Source organism: Struthio camelus, chromosome W, assembly GCF_040807025.1.
Source record: "Struthio camelus isolate bStrCam1 chromosome W, bStrCam1.hap1, whole genome shotgun sequence".
Lineage (NCBI taxonomy): Eukaryota > Metazoa > Chordata > Aves > Struthioniformes > Struthionidae > Struthio > Struthio camelus.
In genome coordinates this window covers 55,625,597-55,646,945 of record NC_090981.1, presented here as the reverse complement: position 1 = coordinate 55,646,945, position 21,349 = coordinate 55,625,597, and the positions used below count along the sequence as shown (strand labels likewise).

General features: G+C 40.2%; 1 protein-coding gene across 3 annotated transcripts in view; it reads right to left on the bottom strand.

Moving 5' to 3' along the window:
• Positions 1-19,390, bottom strand: part of LOC104147788 (ran-binding protein 3-like) — a 35,810-nt gene extending 16,420 nt beyond the window's left edge. The window contains exons 1-9 of one of the 3 annotated variants that reach the window (XM_068925412.1): positions 19,111-19,390; positions 7,047-7,105; positions 6,744-6,780; positions 6,066-6,143; positions 4,899-4,973; positions 4,389-4,460; positions 3,596-3,720; positions 3,037-3,140; positions 1,643-1,771 (exon numbers count right to left, since the gene is read on the bottom strand). In XM_068925412.1, the coding sequence (XP_068781513.1) occupies positions 1,643-1,771; positions 3,037-3,140; positions 3,596-3,720; positions 4,389-4,460; positions 4,899-4,973; positions 6,066-6,143; positions 6,744-6,780; positions 7,047-7,105; positions 19,111-19,366 (935 nt within the window). In that variant the 5' untranslated portion in view covers positions 19,367-19,390. The remainder of the gene's footprint in view (positions 1-1,642; positions 1,772-3,036; positions 3,141-3,595; positions 3,721-4,388; positions 4,461-4,898; positions 4,974-6,065; positions 6,144-6,743; positions 6,781-7,046; positions 7,106-19,110) is intronic. The other 2 variants (XM_009680639.2, XM_068925414.1) reach the window with 2 other exon arrangements.
• Positions 19,391-21,349: the final 1,959 nt, after the last annotated feature.

The following is a 21,349-nucleotide window of genomic DNA, read 5'->3' as shown; positions in this document are numbered from 1 at the left end:
AGGAGATTTCAAAAGAAGAGGGTCTTTGTTTTTTAAATAGCGACACTGTCACAACTTGCAAAAAGTATATTAGTTGTGTATTACATTCAAGAATATACAATATTAACAGAGTTATCATTTGATCTTGCTAATCATACAGTCACTTCAAATGAACATGATCCCTTTTTTGTAAAAGTCACTAGAAAAGTCGTTGTAAACCTCCTTTTGTGGAAGTCGATTCTGGTCCTATTTTTTGACAGAAGTTGGACAAAAGAATGACGACAGGTTGTTCATGATTTCTCTAGAGCTTATTCACTGCCTCTCTTGCTGACAAAGTCTACACCATTCAAATTCTTAACCTCCTTCTGCTCCAGAAAGATGACTTGGCAAGAAGATGATCTGATGTTCTGCCACAAACTGTATACTTTAGCACAGCTTATCAAGCCTCTTCCAGATTGTTCATCACCTTTGGGAGAGTTTATAGGCAGTTGTGTCATGCAAAGAACATTCTTGTTAATCAGCTGGGTTAGCTGGCAGAACTTTGATGATCCATCTCTAAAACTAAGCTTCTATGTTCACAAACACAGTGTTCTTGAAATCTCTTCACACAGGATGAAGGAATTTCCAGGTACAGGCTTCCTCCATTTTACACTTATGGGAACAACTGTTTCTTAACATCCCTGTGTTTGATGGGTTGCTAAGACTAAGAGGAAAAATAAAAATCAGATAATCAGTCTCTTTATCAGCCTTGAATCCTTCCATAAGTAATCAGTGCAGGATCTGTCTTTTTGCAGTCAAAGAGAAAGTGCCAGCCTTAGAGTCTCACTGAAACCTCAATACCCTTATGTTGCTGCAGGGCAAGAACAAAGTATGCCATGATGACATCGCCAAGGAGATGCAAAACAGATGCACAGAATTCAGGGAACTACCACTAACAAGGAAGAATGGGAGAAGAATTGTGGATAAGATACTGGAAAGAGACTACAGAAAGGGAGTAAGCGCAGGTACTCAGCTCCTCCTTCTCAGAGTGTCAGGAGTGATCTAAATAGCTGCTAGTTCTAGTGCTGGCCCCGAACCCCTGCAGGTTTCCAAGCAAACCCTTGTGCAAAGTTGAATTCAGGACCAGAAGCCTGTATTTTCCTAGCACTGCATTTCTGTCACTTAAGACACAATTTCCTTTCCATATTCTTAATCAGACTCAAGAAACTATGCAAATTTCTCCTCTTCAGTTCATTACTGTAAGCTATGGTAATGCTCCCTATTTTTTGTATTTATATGCAGCTTAATAAAAACTTGTTGTTGCCAAGTTACGTGGGAGAAAACAGCTATGACAAAAAGATTTCACTTAAGTATTGTAAAGCAACAAGCACTTTCTGCAGATCAAAAGAATGCACTTACACCTTCCCCACAGCAATCTCAGCAAAGCAGTAAGCACCTATTCATGTTTAAATTATTTTACTCAGTAAATACATTAGCATTTACCACAATTGTGATACATAAAATTAATCAGGCACAGAATACACCATGCAGATTAGCAAACCCCCTTTAAAAGAAAAGAAAAAGAAATACCATAAGCACTTTAAAGTCCTGTAACTTTTCAATGTCGAAACACTGCATAGCATTTCTCTATCCATTTACTTCACAAAAGAAGTCACTCACCTACTTTTTGCTAGATACTGTGCAGGTGACAGAAGGTGAATGGGCTTGAAATATTGGTATCAACTGATTTGAAAGGCAGCACCATCTTCCCTTCAGGTTTTCCAATACGTATATTACCATCATTCTGAATCTGCTAAAAATGTAACATGCTGTGTGGCTTCACGTTGTCCTCATAGGGCATAATCACAGCTTTAATTATGACAGAAGGGGACAGGCTGGCTCTTCCAACGTAATACTGAGCATCTACCCTCTAACGACACTCTTCTTGTTGAGAAGGATTAAGAATTCAAGTTGCCCAAGCACGTAAAGTCCCTCATCTTCTCAGAATCCTGGCACTGTGCATTGCAAATTTGTGTGCAAGAACCTTTATCTGTGATCCATCTGGCCCTGAAGACTGGAATTGAACCCCTTGCAGTTAACATGTTCTCTCCCAGCTCTTTGGATGTGAGGGGGAAAGGAGACAACATCACAGATTTATTATCAGTAGCCCCAGCTACTGATAACGTCATTCTTCGATCACTAACTGGTCCCATTCGTATTCCTCATGCTCACAACTTCCAGGTAAAAACCTCTAATCAAGCATCAAGAAGCAGTATCAATACCCACACATGAACCTGCTGACACTAAACCAGTTAGTCACAGACCTGTAGCATTCTCATGCAGCCATTCTCCAGAGAGAGGCAATAGCTTTTGCCTTTTTTACACTTTTGCATCAGTACGAGCTCTTTCAGTCACTTACAAAGGCATCAGGGTGTAGGTCAAGTGCTGGCTACCTGTCCAGACAAGTCAGCTTCCTCATGCAGAAATTCTAAAGGCCGCGTCTGCACAAAGATACAACCCCATCACACCACACTAGTTGTTCACTCTATAAATTCTGGCTATAAGTTCTGGCATTCCCCTACAGAAGTAGGGGACCAGTTGCAGCATTCACCATGTCTTCCAATCAGTAATGTATGGTTCTCTTCATGCCTCCTGTGTCCAACACACTCACAAATTCTGGTAACTCCTGAGTTTCTCTGCAGCCAAAATATTAATGAGATGGTGCAGCTATGCAATCAGAAGAGACTTCTCTGACGGGACACAAATATGATCACAAACATTCAAAACCAAGCAGTATTTTCAGCTGACAAAGCTGCATGAGATGGCCAACTAAAGTAGCTTCTTGCTTGGGGGTTGCTAACGAGAGACAAGCTGTCCCACAGAGATTATTACCAGCAGGAGTCTATTCCTTATGGCATATGGAACTCATTGCAGCACCCACAAATCCTGTCACCGCACACAAACACCAGTAAGCACAGCGTGGATGTAGATAGCATGAGCTTAGTGCTATGTAGAAAGAAAGGGCAAGCCTCAGGCCAAACGACAAAGTGGTGCAGGAATACATTAAAAAAATCTTACCGTATTGTTTTAGGGCTAGAAAGATTCACAGTAATAGATGACCTTGCCACTGTCTTCAAACTTCCTGAATTCTCAGCTGAGGAATAAGAGCTGTCTTCAGATAACTAGGAATAATATAAGCAGATGAATTAATAAACCTGCAATAAACAGGTCTGCTAGAAATCCAAAGTCACTGAGGTATATACCTCTGGTAGTTGGCAGAGCTTCCTCCCACTGTGTGCTAAGCCAGTACCCTTAAGAATATCCTTTAAATCAATGTGCTAAAACGTTACTTTATAAAAAAATAAAGTCAAAAAGACCTCCAAACTTGATTTGCCCACAGAACCCGAGCACCTGCAAGTTGAGACAGGCTGCCAAGAAGGTAGGTTTTTCAAACACTGTCAGCACTGGTACAACTGGTCCCATTCTAGTCAATAATTCATTGTGTCCACTGAAACTGATACGGGAACTTCCTTTGAAATCTTGCAGTGAAATAACTACTTTAAAACAACAGTGTCTTTAATTTGATTGAACTCCAAACATGTATATTAAATCACATTAAAATCACTTTTCTTTTTACCTGACCATGTACGCCGGTCTCAGTCGCTTGAGATGCTATGGGATTTTCAGGACATGTGCGGGCTTGTGGTGGCTGTAAAATGGCAGGTCTAATGACATTCCACAGTTGATTTTGTGACAAGCATCCTTGCAAACAAAAACAAAGTGTTTAAATAAAGACTTTTTCTTCCCATCTAATTCATACCTGTGTGTCTTGCCTCTTTAACTAAAAATTTCAGAGCACACTTAAATAACACGGCTATTTTTTACTTACTATGTGTTCTAAGAAATGCTAATCTCTTCTAAAATACACAATTCTGCATTGAAACCAAGCATGCTACCCCATTAAAATAGAAGGGTAATACAAATACATACACATACATACATATATATACACAAATATATATGTGTGTGTGCGCGTGTGTATACATACATATATGCATACACTCAAACAAATCAGCACTGCTTTGTGATAGATCCATCAGCTGATATTTCAAATTCAGTCCTGCACCTGCAGATGCCAAGAAGGATTCCTCATTGCCTTCTCTGGGAGCAGAATTTTATCCTTGTTCAGTCATGTATCAGAAATGGGGGATTTGACTATTCAGTCACTCCTCTCAAGTTCATATAACCTTAAGCAGTCAGAGAAGAGGCTCAGAACAGAGCACGCAGGATACATACATCCTCAGATAAATAACTTATGAACCTCATAAAGCATTCACTCACCAATGAGGAGGATTGACATTTTTATCTGTTCTGTATCTTAAGAAAGTCTTTGTGGAACACAAGTCAATAAATATTGCAACGACAATTACCTTCTTTTGTACTTTTGCTGTCAGTGTTCCTTTGAAGGAGAGCTGAGGTCATGAATATGTTATTCTTCTTTACTAAAGAACAAGGAATTTAAACTTTAATAATAAGCAATAATAAATCACAAATTATTCACCTGTGTGTCTGTAATCTATCTCTATTTTGGTAGTGTTTGAGCAATATCCTACAATTCATCCAAATAAGACCTTCAAGATAACTACTACTGTCTTCATTTTGCAGGTGGGGAGATTTAGGCATGGAAAGCACCACGGTTTTTTGGGTTATGTCAGAGAAAAAGTTTTCTGGGTATTAACAGATGCTTTAATCTCATAAAATTCCACTTCAGCTGCTGGTGCTGCTGTTTTGGAAAAGCCATGGAAACAGTACTGCTATCTGGTCCAGTCTCGTGTTTTTTTTAGGATCAGTAAATTAATGTACCCTGGCCTAATATTTGCTTTTCTACATAAATATTTATTGTTGTTGTTGTTCCCTTTTTTTTTTTTTTTTTAAATTACCTGTCTGCGAGGGGGGAAAGGTAGGAAGGATGGTAAAGGAAGATGATCTTCCTCTTTTCTGAGAGAGTGTTGTATCTGAAAGGATAGAGAGACTGAAATTATCCTTTGTTCGGAGCAAAAAAAAGATGGATTTTTGAGGTTAGCCAATTTGATGTCATGCCTTCCTTGGCAGCAGAATCAACTTCTTATCTGCTAACTACTAGCTTTGAGGTACACTTAGGTTATGCCTTTACCACTGATTCAGAGGGATCTCTGCGGCCAAGTAGCACAGCACAGCTTATCCACACTGCTTACGGCTACTCTACTTTATAGTGGTTCTGTCCTGGAGACAGCCAATTGGAGTGCTTCAAAACCAAGACAGGGAGTGAGCCAGCAGTTAAGCAGTGTGGACAATCAAGAGGCCTAACACTCAAGCTTGCTCCTGAACCCAGCTTTATTTTTTGGTATCAGCATACTCTAAAATTTCTACCATATTTCTGATTTTTATATATGAGCTCAGTATTATTTTCAAGGTAATCCAAACTTAGGTTATCTTATATCCTTTTAGCTATGTTTAGGTGTGCTACAGGACTAGGTAAAACAAAATACAGTTTGCATATATTAAGGCCTAAACTCTGAAGTAACTTTCCAACCCCATCATTACCTTAAATAAATACTATAAGATTCAGATCATTCCTACTGTATAGTAGCCTTCAATGACTTGTGTGTATTTCTCCTGAATATCATGGAAGGAACATACTGCCCTTAAAGGGATTTCCAGGTCAGCTGGCAGCTGGATGGAAGTAGAGGCCTTTCTGAAAATTGCTTTACACTTTCATGGATTCTTCAAGGAACATTGATCTCTTCCACAAACCAGGGAATCTCATTCCTTCCCAGCTCCCCTCCTCCCTTGACTGAGTGAACAGTTCCAGGAAACCACATTAAATATACACATTCTTCACTATTTTATGCAATATTACTTAAGTAAGGAAAATTCATATATTTTTACTTAAGGTGGTACTTAGTGGATATTGCCGACAAGTAAATATCAATGTTTAAGTTTTCCTGACTCAGAATATTTCTACAGGGCAGATACATTACCTAGACGGAAAAATATCTTCTCTTCTTTACCAGATAAGATCAGAGAACTACAGTAATGATAAAGGTGAATGGAGCTAAACAGCGTACCTGTGTTGGACTGCAAGTCAGACTTCTGAAAAGTAAAAGATGATGATCTTGCACGTTTTCTGGAGAAACTAATGAAATCTAAAGAAAAGTAAATATAACGTTCTGTCAAAACAGTTTGGTAGCAGATTTCAGCACAATGGTGTGATACAGAATTAAAACTTTAACGCAATAAATTCTAGGAATGATTTATAGGAACAGCTTTAAGGCAGAATCTAAGAGTGAAAGAGGACCTTAGAATCTCAGTCAAGAGCTGGTACAAAGCCCTAGGGAGTCTTCTTTATTTCTACCAATGTCAGGGGACCAAGAGTCAGCACTTAGAATTAGTTCAGGGCGCACAGGCTCAGAGTGCATTAAGAAGTTACATTATAACGTGGCCTGAACGAATAGAAAAGGGCAGATAGGAGCTAATACAGCTAATGAATATACCTGCCTGTTTTTCAGGGGTTCTGGAATTTGGCTTTCTGATAAATATGAGAGGCGAGACAGGAGGAAGATTCTGGAGGTAAGACAGAGACATACTAGGAAACGTTAGGAGGCTCTACAACCCCAGTAGTCTATTAACAGGGATTTGTCCTGGCTCATACAAAGTGAGGGTTTGAACACTATTTTCACAGGCAATGGTCAGGCCTATGAAGAAGCCAGGGTATTACTATGCTATTTCAATGAGGTGATCATTACCATTTTCAGCTTTGCAAACTGGGTCTTCTGCAGGACGCTGGAAAAAAATAGAAGGGTTGAAGGGTCAGGAAGAATAGATCTGCCATTTTCTAGAGCAGGACACAAAGTATATCTATCCAACATATGTGTATTAAAAGCAGTCTTGTCCCTAGTTTCCATTTTCACTTGTTCTATTTTGATCCCAATTATTATGAGTCTTAACATAGGCAAAAGTCTCTTATTGCCACTAGGATCATTGTCTATAGAGTCCTCACTTCTTAGTATTTTCTATCAACTATGTAAAACAAAAGCTTAAGCTTTTACCTTCAAAGGACGGTCCTTCTTTTCAAAGACAAATGTTGGCTGGGCAAGCACTGATCTCTCTGGAAAACAGAAAAGATAATTTTTAATAACAGTTCTGTAGTAGCACATCTCAGCCATAGTTCTCAAAGTGCTCTACGAACAAAATCAAAATTTTATCCTCTTGTTACAGATTAAGAAACTAAGGAGCTGCAATGATGTATAACGTTCCCTATCAATAAAAAAGGCTAGGGTCCACACTCCCAGTGTGAGTTTTGCCTAACTAGAGGCCACAGGATTACCTTTTTTTTTTTAAATACACTTTTAGTTAAAAAGGAAGAAATTGCCTTTCATCCAGTGCCTTTAGCCTTTACAAACAACACATTCGATTTTGTGGTCTAAGCAACCTTAAAATTCCCAGTGGATTTCCACAGGAATACCAGATATGCTTTAGGGGACTAAATAACAACATTTTGTTTTTCAGACCCCATTAAGTAATAAGTTGGGAAATCACACTCTCTTCCTCTCATCTCATGTATAGAGCTTCCTCTTATACCCTAAGAAGCTAGCAAGAACGCAGCCTTTAATTTTGATGGGTGCAAGTTCAGACCCCAGTTCCCATTACTGTAGTAATCCAAAGAGCCTCACAGTTTCAAACCCCAATCTGTATAGGTTCTGCAGAGGCTCTTATTTGTGCTATGCCAGTGTTCATTCCTTAGCAAGAATCTCTTCTCTCTTCCAAATTCCTCCTCCAACCTTGTTTTTTTATGATATCTCAGTATCTACTTTTAAATCGCAGAACAGAGATGGTCCTCAGGGCCTCCATACTGTTTCTCAGACACATCAGCTATACCTGTGTCACTCCTGATAGGTGTTTATCTAGGGTCTAATGTGTTCTTAAAACTTACTCACAGAGGGGACTCCACAACCTTCCCAGTCAATGTTCTATTTACATTCCCTGGACAAGAAAAATGAGTCACATTGGAACACCGTAAATGTTTCCCTTTGTCAAGCCTGATGTCCCCCTTCCTGCAATTTAAGCATAATCTCAGTGGACTGGGAAATAATGTGTTCCTTTCTTCTTTGAATCACTCTTACATGTTTAAAGACTCATTATATTCTTTTTCTCCCTTAAACTAAACAATAATTTCCCTCTGTCTTTACAGTCACATTTTCTAAATATCTGAGCATCCTTGCTGTTCTCATCTGGAATCCCTGCAGACAGTTCCATGTCACATGTGAACTGTGTCAGCCAAGATGGGGCAAGAGACCTAATTGAAGCCTCACCAGTACTGAGTAAAGTAGAAAGATTATTACTTGTCTTACATATGATATTACTGCTTGTTTCCCATCTCTTATGCTTGCTTTCCCCTCTAACAGCATGGCATTGCCGACGCAAGGCATGCAAGAACCACCAAAAGCTTCAGGTGCATTTCTGCAAAATGGTGCCTAGCCTATCATTTCTTATGTTCTTGTTTTGTGTCTGACTGTTCCTACTTAAGCATGATAGTTTGCATCTGTTGCCTCTGAAGTGCATCCTCTTTATTTCTCCAGCCTGTCAAGAACAGTTTAAATTATAGTCTTGCCCTTTAATGCAGTCATAGGCCCCGAGAGCTTGATGACATATGCAAACTTCATGATTCAAATCATGAATGCAAATTCTTAGTACCGTCTTCAGGACAGACACTCATAGAGCCCAAACCGATGTGCAGCTTCCCTTCTGACAATAAACCACTGTTACCTATGTTGTGATAATAATTTTCCATGAAATCTTCACTAGTTTGCTTATGAGATTGTCATGTGAGGGTATTAAAAAGCCCTCAAATTCAAGATATCTCTCTCTAAGGCCTATCTCCTTACCCTAGGAAGAAAATTAAGTATTTGATGTGATTCGCTCCTGACAAATTCACGCTGGCTGTTACTTAACACCCTGCTATCTACTACATGCTTACAGCAGAGTAGAATACTAAATTTAGATTTTCTATAATTATTTATCAGTATTTATAAACTGAATGTGTACTATGTGCTTATCAAGGAGAACACAAAATAAATCTGTTCCAAACAACACAACCTAATATGTTGAGCCTTCAAATGCCTAAGTACACATTTAAGCATGCTATTCTTTCATTACAGTGTATAGACACATAGTAAACTATATGAACTTATGGTAATTCAGTAATCAGCATGAGAAAAAAGTAACATACCCGGGGCAAGGCTCAGTACCTAGGTCACAATGAGTATGCAGTGAGTGATTGAGGTAAAATATCATCATACTAGATGGTTTTAAACATTTGTTCTTTGACTGCTTTCTTAACTTTAAAGCACACTCCTTTTATCAGATTCATAATGCAGATACTAGAAATTGCTTGAATGAGACACTGCGCACTGGGACTCAGTATGGTCATTTGTTGAAACCTTTGTCCCTTCCTTTCCTGATCTGCACTCCATTCTTCATAATCCACGCTTTTCTAGTTTAGAACCAAGTTACTGCTCACTCTAACAAACTTGAGTAGCAGGTACAAAACAAGAGGCTTTTTATATTCCTGTGCATCCTTTAAGAACAAGGGAGAACTGCAGCTCTGATTCCCAGAAAAGCGCAGGGTTGCGAAAGGCAGTATCATCCCAAAAGCAATACAAGCAAGATGTGTTGCACATGGCCTCCCAGCCATCTTCACACTTCCCATTCTTCACGTTTCAGATAAATGAATGCTTAATGACAGTTTTCATGTACGAGTATGATATGGAAACATATCAAGTTCTATACACCAAATGCTATTCTCAGGCATACCTCTACATTTCTTAGGCATGACTAAAAACAACTTTGGATCCACATTCTTTTTTCTTATAAACTTTTTCAACTTATCCCCTGGATCAAATTTTGTGCTGATTTAAGGCTCCTCTTTCTTACATGATTTTAGTTCAGGCTACTTACTTTGTTAAGAATGAGAACTTCATAGCCCGTGCAACTCTAATGGGCTAACCTGGTTGTTGATGTAAAAGAAGAAAAAGTTGTATTCACCAGTACCACCAATTAATAGAGCAAATAGGATTCACCTCACGAAAGCTTGAGATGTCTGTAACTTGCAGTCAATAGAAACAAGCAGTTTTGGAGCATAAGATATCGGATCTGTTTTAGATTTGTACTTTAAGGGATGATGCACATGTTTTTCTCCACGGGGGATAAGGAGAGGCTAGAGTGACTACTGAGCTACATGACTGCCTTTGGCCAGAGAAATCCCACACTTGACATGTTGTCAGCTTCCACATGTCAGAACATGCATCATGTACATTTCCTTTTTATTACACTGGCTTCCTGTGTTTCATATTAGTATATTCATTCTCCTGCACAACAAAAGTGTGTGTGAAAATATATGGATCAGTATTTTCATCTTGGCTTGCACACCGAACTACTATCAAATCGATCAATTACTTTAATTAAGGAAAGATCAACCTATCAGGGAAGGGTTAAAATTACTGAATAAATGCATCATTGAAATACTGACAGCAATTTTTACTTTCTGTTTAAATTCTGTATTTACATGGGCATTATGTGTGCTGAGGACTGAATTTAGCAAATTTGGTACACTTTGCAATGAAGACCGGTTGCCAGTACGCGGTCCAGAAGCATCATTTTGTCCTTAATAGAAACAGCAGGAAAAAAGCTCACACTGTTAAACTCCAAAAAAGATAATTCCTTGTCACTGAAAGTTAAAGAAAATTTCCATAATCTGGTTGCAGCTGGGGGTCCATGGCATGGCATGAGATGGAGTAATTCCACTTCTATTCACCAGAAGGGAGTGGCACACATAAACAATAGCATGTCATTGAAATATGATTTATTGAATATAATAGGCTTTTTTGCTGTCTCCCTTTTTTTAAAAAAATAAGGGACTTGTATTCTTATTGAATGAAGGAAAAAAACAAAAATTAAAGCATAACTACAGAGACCTTCATATTCTCCACAATATTCCTTAAAGCTCACTAGCCAGCAGTACTTTTAAAGGTCAATTTGCTACTGTAAAGCATGGAATTAGCAAGGAGTGAACTGCTATGAAAAAGGAACTGACTTTCTATTACGGAGCTAACTGTTGTTGGAGCTAAAAGGCTGTAAGGAGTTTGCGGGGATTAGGGAATATCACTACAGTTTAAACAACAATAAAATTCCAGTAATAGTTTAAAATTCAGGAGTTACTGAAGAAAAAAAAATCATAATTTGTTGATTTCCAACAGAAAAATGTGAACCTAGGATATAATGGTACCTCTTAAAGATAAATAGGCATATTTTGATAACGCAGTAAATATAAAAGATATATCCCATTAACTGTTTTTGAGCCAAGGGGACAATTTTCTTGCCCTCGGTATATTTTGTCAGAAGTTGCTGATGCTGTCATGGGCTACTCCTGATCATTTTGGGGGTTTTGTACTGCTGCTACCCAAACCAAGAAAGCCTTTTTGTCATTCCTGAAAAATATTCCATGCACCTGACCTGCAAGATCCTCACTCCTTTATCAGGCCTGTTTGTAACCAAGCTTTAAAAATATATTTGTTTAAAGTATACAGGTAACTGGAAATTGATGTGTTGGATACATTTTAAACTTCTCACATACTTAAACACAAAATAACGGCAGGTGATCCCCAAGGAAAAAGCAACCTAGAACGAGCTGTGGATATAACGCAGCTGCAATCAAGGAATTAACACAGTCGTGTCAATATGCTGGTTTTAACACTAGCGAGCAATTATGCATTTTTCTCCTCATTTTTCTGCCCGAAGGTTGTTGCTGCCAGGGTGGGTGGCAGCCAGGCTGTGCCTGACGCGGTCCCAGGGAAGAGGCGGCAGCAGCAGCCACGGCCGGGTGCACAAAGCCACGGAGGGATGGGAACGGAGTGGGCTGGAGCCGCCCCTCCTCCTCGCCAACAGGACACAGGGACAGGCGCAGGCTGGCTAGCGCCTGGTTACGACCGGGCCGCTCCAGTCCTCAGCGGCTTGCTACTTCTGGATAAAAGAGGTTGTTGGAAAAGTTACCACAAAAACCTGCCAAGTGGGCTGCCTCTGGCTGCTCACACTGGAATAATCCCCCAGCCTCAGCCAAGAGTCCAGACACAGGACCTGTCTGTCTGCCCATGAATAATCACCACAGATTGGGCTCTCCTTTCCTTGCTGCAGATCCCCCAAAGCTGCTCAGTCAGAAAGAATTTGGCCTAATGTTTGCTGCGTTCAGAATTCAAAATGAGCCCTTGCCGGCAAGGCACATTTGAGAAGTTTCAGAAATTCATTTCTAAACGAAATTTCAAAATTTCTAACACATTAGAAATTCACTTGTCTGAGATCTTTTCCGCAGGCCCTCTCGGCTCCAGCCTCCAGCGCTGCACCGAAGACCTACCCAAACGTGCTCTGGCCTTGCCACCTGCCTTGCCCGCGGGGTCCGCGGGGCCCAGGCCTGGTGCCTGCCCTGCCCCACTCGCCTGGAGCCGCCATCCCCTCTCTGTCACTCTGCTCTTCCCTGCGTGAACTCAGAGCGCGGCCTTAGCCCGGCATGTGCAGCTGACAGGTAAATCATACGCCCAGATGGAGCTTGTGTTTTTAAAATTCAGTTTGAAAGAAAATTACAGAAATGCACTTTGGGAAAAAATAACTGCTGGCTGCTGCCTGAGTCTAGGAAGCAACAGTCAGCAGGCCATGCAAGGGCACGGGAATAATGCAAAAATCGCTTTCACCAGCTTTGCATGCACCCCACAAAGCCAGCAGTGCCCATAAAGTGGATCCTTCAGCCTTTTCCGAGCCATTCCAGTCTTCACTTCTATTGCTATTGTTTTTGTCTTCCCACAGCTGTAGAAACTTTACAAAATATATATTAAAAAATATATATACTGAAGTTTTTTGGCAGTGTTAGTGTTATTATTATTATTATTACTTTCTCTTGCCCAGGGAACAGATAAATGAACCTTATCCTCTCAGGGCAAGAGACAGAGGAACGAATACAAGCCCAAGCCTAACCCTAATTTTGGGGCAAAAAGAAAAGTCAGAAGTCCTATGTCAAAAGTGGCTGTAAGTGCCAAGCCTGCAGTCCTCCTAAAACAGAGAGATCCCTCTCCAAACCCTTAAGACTATGGTTAAGAGAAATTTACAGATCTCAATACAAATCTTTTATTTCTGACTTTTCAACAGTTAATTTTTACATTTTCAGACTCCAAATAAATTCTGTTGCATCTTCACTGTTATCAAATGTGCATGTTTACTATAAGTTTGAAAACATTTTAATTTATATTCATACTAAATACTTTCACATTTTTGTACATCAAGTTAGGAATCTATAACAAACAAAAATAAAAGGCTTTATATCAAACAGGATGGCTGACTTCAGTGCAAGCCGTGAACGTCCATCAAATCTAAAAATCCATCTGAATTTAAATACACACATTAAGATGGTTAAATATTGGCAGAGTCTGATGGCTATGATTGTTCTTACATGTGAATTATTTCTTTTCTGGTCTTAGTAACGTCTACTTTTACACAGAGAAAGTACAGAGACTGATCTTCTCATTCAAATTAGTTCTATTCAAATTAATTTCATTGGCTAATGATCCCCTTTAGGCAATTACAAAATTGAGTAGCTGTTTAAGGATGCAGGCTTTCAGCAGTGTCAGAGGTATGGAGTATCACCTAGCTTTTTTAATAACTGCTCAGTGACTACTGTTGTTCAGGGCATAGCCAGTCAGTTTTAAAAAAGCTGTAACAGCTTGCCTAGTAAATTAATCTAACTTTTTCCAGTAAATTAACCTACACCTTCCAATAGGTAAGGTGTCTACACCTTACATTGTGTTCTGGTTTTCTGCTTTAAGTGAAATCTTAACTGAAAGCCAGATGAAAAGCTGTATTTTCGAGATTTCTCTACTAAGCTGGCAAAAGCTTTTGTTCACACTATTTGTCAATGGAGTGCCAGTGACCAGGCAGATGGCAAGGCTGCCGTGTCCGTATCATTTCTTTCAACTGCTTCATACAGAGAATCTTTAAATGCCTAATGCCGATCCCTTGGGTTTTGCCTGAGCGCTTACTGTTCCCAGAACTGCATATGTTATTCGTGTAGCTCTCCAAAAATAAGTACTAGTCCTGCAAACAGATATGCAGGTTGACTCAGCTACAAGACTCAATCCTTCACACAAAACTCAAACAAAACAGTAATTTGTAAATTCCGTCAAAAATTTAACACTGATGACAAAAGCTAACTCATGAAAAATCATATTTCTCTTAATTCCTTAAATGAAAATAACAACTTCTACTATTTTTTCTGAAAGCAATCCCATTGGCACTACTACTTTAAACAGTAAAAAAAAGTGAAAATAAATTTCTTTGAACCAGAGTTTTATTTTCTCAAATAAAATAAGATCCTGGAAAATCCTATGCTCTCCAAATAATGTATCTGTCAGTATCTGACTGACAAAACATTTAACTGTGTCCAGCTTTCTCTCACAACATTGTAGTAAACATTATACAATACATAAAAACTATTAAATGCACAGTTAAAAATCAGATTACAATCTTATTCCATCAAAAAATAAGGGGATGGGGCAGTATTAGCAAGTTTCTACACTCTCATACTGTATCATGATTTTCACTAACTTGGTATGTTATTCCTATAAATTTTAAAGATAAAAGCAGAAACATACCTGTTTTTGATGTCAAGAATTACTTAGACCACTGGTTCCCAACTGAATTTTTGCTGTATTCACAGAACTTAGACCAAATAAAGCTAAGCAGTAAGCATATGTCCTCGCATAGAGGCTGCATGTAACATTGCTGGTCCCTGCCTGTGACCAGTTTGGCTATACTTGAGAATCTCAGATTTCATTTTAGCTAAGGGGAAAAAACAACAACAACAAATCTGTAAACAAATAATTATTTAATTTCTGCTACTAGCATCAAACAACAGATACTTCTTTTAGCAGAAAACTGTATGAAATGAGCTATTCTTGCACAGTACGTAAAACAGGTCTTAGTCTCCACACTTTTACATCACAGAAATTTTTCGTAATTCCTGCTATCTTTGTTACTCACCCCTCTGACTGAGAAAAGAGCTTTGTATTTTACATTACTGTATATGTGTCTTTGTCAAAAAAACAGGAGCTTAACACTCAGGAGTCATAAGCTGTTTTCATCTTAGGGGCTGCTGAGTAGCAAAGCTAGATGTAATTTTATTTCTAGCAACAAAAACATAAACATTACATTGAAGTAATTGTTTTACAGTATTTCACATACAAATTAGCTAAACTGAAATATCTAATTCTGAAAGAAGTCGAGGGCAAAAGATTTACTGTGATTTTAGCTGTTACATCTCCAGAGGTAATCTGACTTTACTCAAATAATAAGTGACAGAAATAAGCTTTGTCTCTACCATTTATGAATATCTGTTGTTTATAGTAAATCCTTGGGGAAAAAAAAAACACTGAAATAAAATATTATGCCTGGTACTCTGTGGCAATATACATGAAAAAACAAAAAAAGAGAATAACAATGGACTAACATGCAAGTGGAAGATGTGGATCCAGAAATTAGCATCGTTCCATTAAAGAAAACTGAACTCTTTTGATTATCCTAGTTGACAATCTGTCCATTACCTTGCTGCCTCAAGGAGTATCAGAGATAAACTGTGTACTAAAATGACCAATTTTTCTTCAATAGTCTGTAAAAACATAGAACACTACCTATACTTCAAAAAAAAAAAAACCCTGCAAAATCAGGTAGAAAAGAAAAAACATACAGTGAAAATATGCAGTAGGATAATTTAACAGAATATGCTCCTATCTAAACTTGGACTCACATTTAAATATTGTTTCTGGTTTTTAGTACAAAAAGAGACATCTGTCTGTATTTCCAGAGACGGAGAGTTTTCATCTAAAAGAGGACAAAATAATAAAACCTTCTGGCTACAAATAGGATTTGCCAAACCTGCAGTAGAGCTGTGGTATCTGTTTTATATATACTCACTGAACTTCGTAATGTAACACAGAGTCAGTTCACAGCCAAGTGAGAGTGCAAGAAGGCTGTCAGCCAAGATCTCAGGTCCCTCAGTGCCAAAACTTAAATAAGGAAGACAACATAAGGCAAAACAAGGGTGTCCTAGAACAGTACTTTATACGCTCAAATCAGTAATATTCACCAACTTAAAGACTTTTAGAAAAACTGACGTTCAGAAACGTCACCGATCCTGAATAACAGGTCCGTTTCCAGAAGTGCTAAGCAGCTGAGCACTCCCAGGGAACCCACACGCGCTGCTGGTTGCTCAGCACCTTTGAAAAATCAGGCCACTCATTTAAGAATCTAAATACGGACCTGGAAACCTACATTTAGATTCCTATTTACTATCCTTCATGCTTTTGGTTTCTGTTCATGAAGCACTTTAGCACTTTTCAGCACAACTCCTTTAAAAATTAAGATAGTTTCTCTCCCCAGTTAATACTTATTTTTTAATGTCAGGACAGCAGGAGTTTCTAAGCAAATTTATATTACTTTTTTGCTAAGATCTTGTGAGACATTCACACCCAAATCTATTTTACCTATACACCCCTTCCATCAGTAACAAAATGGGAAAAAAAACAAGGGCATAAATCAAACGAAAGCCTAATCTGGCTCCAGTGCTCATCAGAAGAGTTTTTGATAGTGAGAAGTACAGGAGATCATCTCCCAGTGACATTTCATACTTGAACACATATTTCTATATTGGGGACAAGTTTTCAAATTTAGTATCTTAGTAACACTTCCAAACTTTGAAGCTAATTGAAAATTTTCTTTCAGAATACTCTTCCATTGAAGAGTATCAATGAACCAATAAGATTGCAACTAGTTCTCATGAATCCTCATTTTGCAAAACTGTTCAATGGACAATGTTCTAAATGGTTGGTTTAAAGCTATGCTGAAGTGTTTTATCACAAGAAATAGCTTCAACATTAAATAAAGTACATTGAACATATTGAGACATAACTTTTGATAAATCTTTAGTTTTTGGAATACAGTATCGCTCAGAATTTTATTTCTGGAGAACTCAAGAGTATACAACAGACATGTGGCCATCTGGCTGGGCTTGCTACACAAGTGACTGTACTTCAGTGGCAAATGAAGAGATTCCTGTAAACAACACTGCATGCTGCTCGAACACCCTGTACAAAAAACAAAGCGTATATTGTTTATCTTGGGTTCAGATAGCATCTTATAAACACAGCTTGGGGAACTGATAAATAATCCCACCCATCCTTTTTTGTATCATCTGTGATTCAGGGCTTCTCAAAGAAGCAAGTTTTTGTTTTATTGTACTCAGGAAAAGGAAAGGAAAAGCTCACCCTACTGATGACTGCAAAATAAAACTTAAGAATTTGTCTAAGGACAGCTTCACTGTACTATTAAAGTCTCCAATCTTGCACATTCTTTGCCATACAAAGCGTTCATAATCCACATAAACAAGTTCACTGTCATCAGTGAGACCAACTATGACAGCAAGAATTCTTCAACCAGGCAGAGCTGTGCAGAATCAGGCCCTAACTTTTTAAGCCACATTCACTCTCTTCGCAGTGCTACAGAATCTAAATATAGTTTCCTTGACCGGTGTGGAAACGGTTCTTTTACCTGAACAATTCCACCTATTACTCCTTGCTTCCACTGTGGGTTTATAGCATGCAGCATGAGAAATTTAAAAAAAATGAAATACTTCTTGTCTCTCTTCAGCCATGGAAACTCAGCTGGGAACCCGCAAAAATGTTTATAAATACAGCATATGTCGCACCCATTCATTTCTATAGAGCACAGTCCTCATCTTTATATGACAAGAACATAAACAAGCATTAAAACAACACCACCACCACCACCCTACCCCAGCAATGCTTTAACAGAATTTCCAAGAACTGGCTTTATTTCAAGCGTTTGAGTGAAGGGAGTATTTTTGGGAATCTCATCACTGCACTGTAATTCTAGCAGAGCTGCAATGCCAGAAGTCACTGAACCACTAGGACTGTGCCAAGGTACGTAACCAAAAATTGTTTTATAACCACTGAAATTTCCAACATCCCTGTGCTCAGCATTTTCATTCTATCATACAAGCCTGTAAAATACTCAATTCAAGGGCATGTTCAAGAGCATGTAAAACATCACTTTTTTCAGGGCATTGTACAAATATTAAATGTTACAAAAGCCTACAAAGTAGCGTAGGAATAACACTCATTTTGTTTGTGCAGAAATTGAACTACACAGACTAAGGCCCTGATCTAGCACAACACACACATACTTAAATATTATGAACAGCAGTAAATGGGATTATGTGTGTTCAAAATTAAGCACAGATTAAAGGGTTGGTTGACTGAGTAACTGGCCCAAACAATCTGAACTAAATCAATGGTAGCATCAGGATTAAACCTTGAAAGCGCATGCTTCCTCCTGCTGTTTTTGGTTCATTTATCAACCTGCCGGGTTAAAAATGGCTTGTGGCACCACCTGCAAAATGTAGCTAATAATTTAGCACTTGTTCCTTTATCCATCCCTCCTAAAAAATATGTTATAAATCAAACTCAGTTCTTGCTCCTCCTCACTACCTAGATGAGGAAGGGTTTTCCTGTCCCCCTTTCTAGTTACGCATCTCTTTGAGGCACTAAACTGCACCCGTTCTGCTTTCAGTGCCCAGGTGCTCAGCGCAGGGCACATCACCAAGGACAGCCAGTAAAGCAAGCGCTTTTTGCCATCACTGGCAGGGCAGTTTTTTTTAAAAGCTGCAGAAAGCTCAAAGGAAAATTCAAAAAACACCCTTAGAAACAAGGGGAGACCCCCTTTGGGGTGCTGCATGGGAAAAACCCACAATGCATGCTACCTGTTGATGTTTTTTATTCAACTAAAACACAAAGTGCAGATTCATGAAGCATTACACTAAGAACTTATGATAAAAAAAAAAAAATTACTGCCAACCAAGCTCTCTCTTGCATCACCAGCGCCACTGCCACCAACCAGATACAGACTTTGTGTACATCGCTGTCCCACTTCCCCTAAAATCTCTTCGCTGGAGGAAAAGGAGACCTCAATCACATGCAAAAAGTATTAGCCAGCAAGACCTACCTGTACAGCACCCATCCTTGGGATTTGATTTGCTGTGACACAAGCCAGGAAACAGCCTGCAGGTGGTCTGCTCTTGCAAGCCGGCAGCCTGCTGCGCAGCCCAGGGGTCGCTGGGCCAGCCTCCTCCCTGGGGCAAGCCAGGCTTAGCCTTCACGCCATGCCCGGGCCTGACCGAAACGGCGTAACCCACGCAGGAATGCCCTATACCCCTATATAAAACACTCCCTCTGCAAGCGGGAATCCGCTGATTTCTCATTATGAGGCCCTTAAAATTTTATATATATATATATATATATATACACACACACACTATATAAGATATATATTTTGTATATATAGTAAAAAAAAAAAGTATATAAAACCTGTAGTTAAGTCTAGAACTTTGGATTTACACTTAATAGCTCTTTCCTAGGTGGAAAAAAACAAAACCAAAAGCCAAACAGGCGAAGCCCCGCGACAAGCCACCCCACAGCCGACGCCGCCGCCGCCGCCGCGCAGTAACGGCAACGGCCGCGCGGCAACGGTCACGGCGGCAACGGTCACCGCCGCGGCCGCGCGGCAACGGCACCGCTTCCCCCAGCGAGCGCAGCCGCGGCAGCCCGCGGGGGAGCGAGGGCGCGCCGGTGTCACACTGACAGCTCGGGGAAGGCTTTTAACCGGGGGCTGGCCTTTGGGAGGGGATATGTAAAGCCGCCAGGCGGATTAACGTAACAGGGCGGCCGGCCGGGCGGGCTTCGCCTCGTGTTTACCGAGAAAGGGGCTGCGGGAGGGTGAGGCCGCTCCGCCCCGCCGAGGGGTCCGCGGTGCGGAGCGGCGGGGAGCCTCCCGCCAAGGCGGGCAGGGGCGGCGGGGCTGTTGCCGCCCTTGGCAGGGCCGCGCTGCCCGAGGTGCGGCCGTGGCGGCGGCGGCGGGGGGGGGACGTTGCCGTGGCCGCTGCCCCCTCTCGCTGAGGCGGCGCACTGGAGAAGGGGGCTCGCTGCGCTCCTTCCGCGGTGCCGAGCTGAGGATCCCCGGCCCGGCTGCCGGCGGGACGTGGCGGGCGAGGGGGGAGGGAGGCGTTTCAAAGCGGTGCCGGCTGCGGGCGGGCGGGAGCCCCGCGGCGGCGGCGGCCCCCGACCCTGCGCGCCCCCTGGCGGCGCAGCTGGGGCTGAGCCGCGCCCGGTTATTCCCAGGCTGCCGTGAACCAAACGCAGCGTTAGCAAAAGACGGTGTTAAGGTCCCCCCTCCTTCCAGGTGGCACTACGCAGCGCGGGGATGAAGTCCAACTTGTGTCTCCACTCTTGGTCCCCCAGCTGGTATTGTTGTCTTGTTACTGGTACGTGAAACAATACAATACCGATGTTCTAGCTTCTGAACAATGTTTCATTTTTGTACTTCTTGTCACATCTTCTACTCATCTTTTCAGATAAACAAGTCCCAACTTTTCCGTCTTTTTGCCTCGGAGAGTTGTTCCTCATGGTTTTTGGTGCACCTCTCTAGCCTTCTCTAACTGCAGGATATCTGTTTTCAGACTGAGGGGGCCCACACGCAGCACTCCAGAAAAGGCCGGGGCATGGAATTCTGTAATAGCCTAGTCTCTCCAGAATTAGTTTTCATTCTATTCCACATGTTTCTCAACGTCTGATTAATTTTTCTATGATACTGCATACTGAGCAGAGCTGTTACGCTGTTCAAGGTAATGCCCAGTTCCAGTTTTTTGAGATGATACAGTTAATTTAAATCCTGTAATGTATTTATAAAAGGCTTTTTAGTTTTTAATTGTGCTTATATATATGCATACTGTCCCTTATAATCTTACTGTGTACTCTAATGTAGGATCAAGACTAATATGCCTGCAGTGAATAAGTAGGCTGTATAATACAGTGAATAAAGACACAAATCAGGGCATTGTTTGCATACTGGAAGATGCTGAGCGCTTTCTCTTCCTGATGGATGTGTCTAATCTAATTTAAAAAGAAAAGGTTTTGTCAATTTTGTGTGTCGCTAATTTGGCTGAGTTGAAAATCCTAGTCCAACCATCCAATTTTAGAAGGTCAAGTTCTAAACCATGGTTAAGTGATTTTAAGGGCATCTTGTTTGGTCCTTTTGAGCAAGCTTCTCTTTAACTTAATTTTAAAAATTCAGATGAAGGTGTATCAAAATTATTGTCTTTTAAAAAACCTAGTGTGAAAGACTGTTTTTACCCCTAATATGAGAGGATTGATATTTCTTTACTTTCAGAAAACTGTGAAGGTTATGG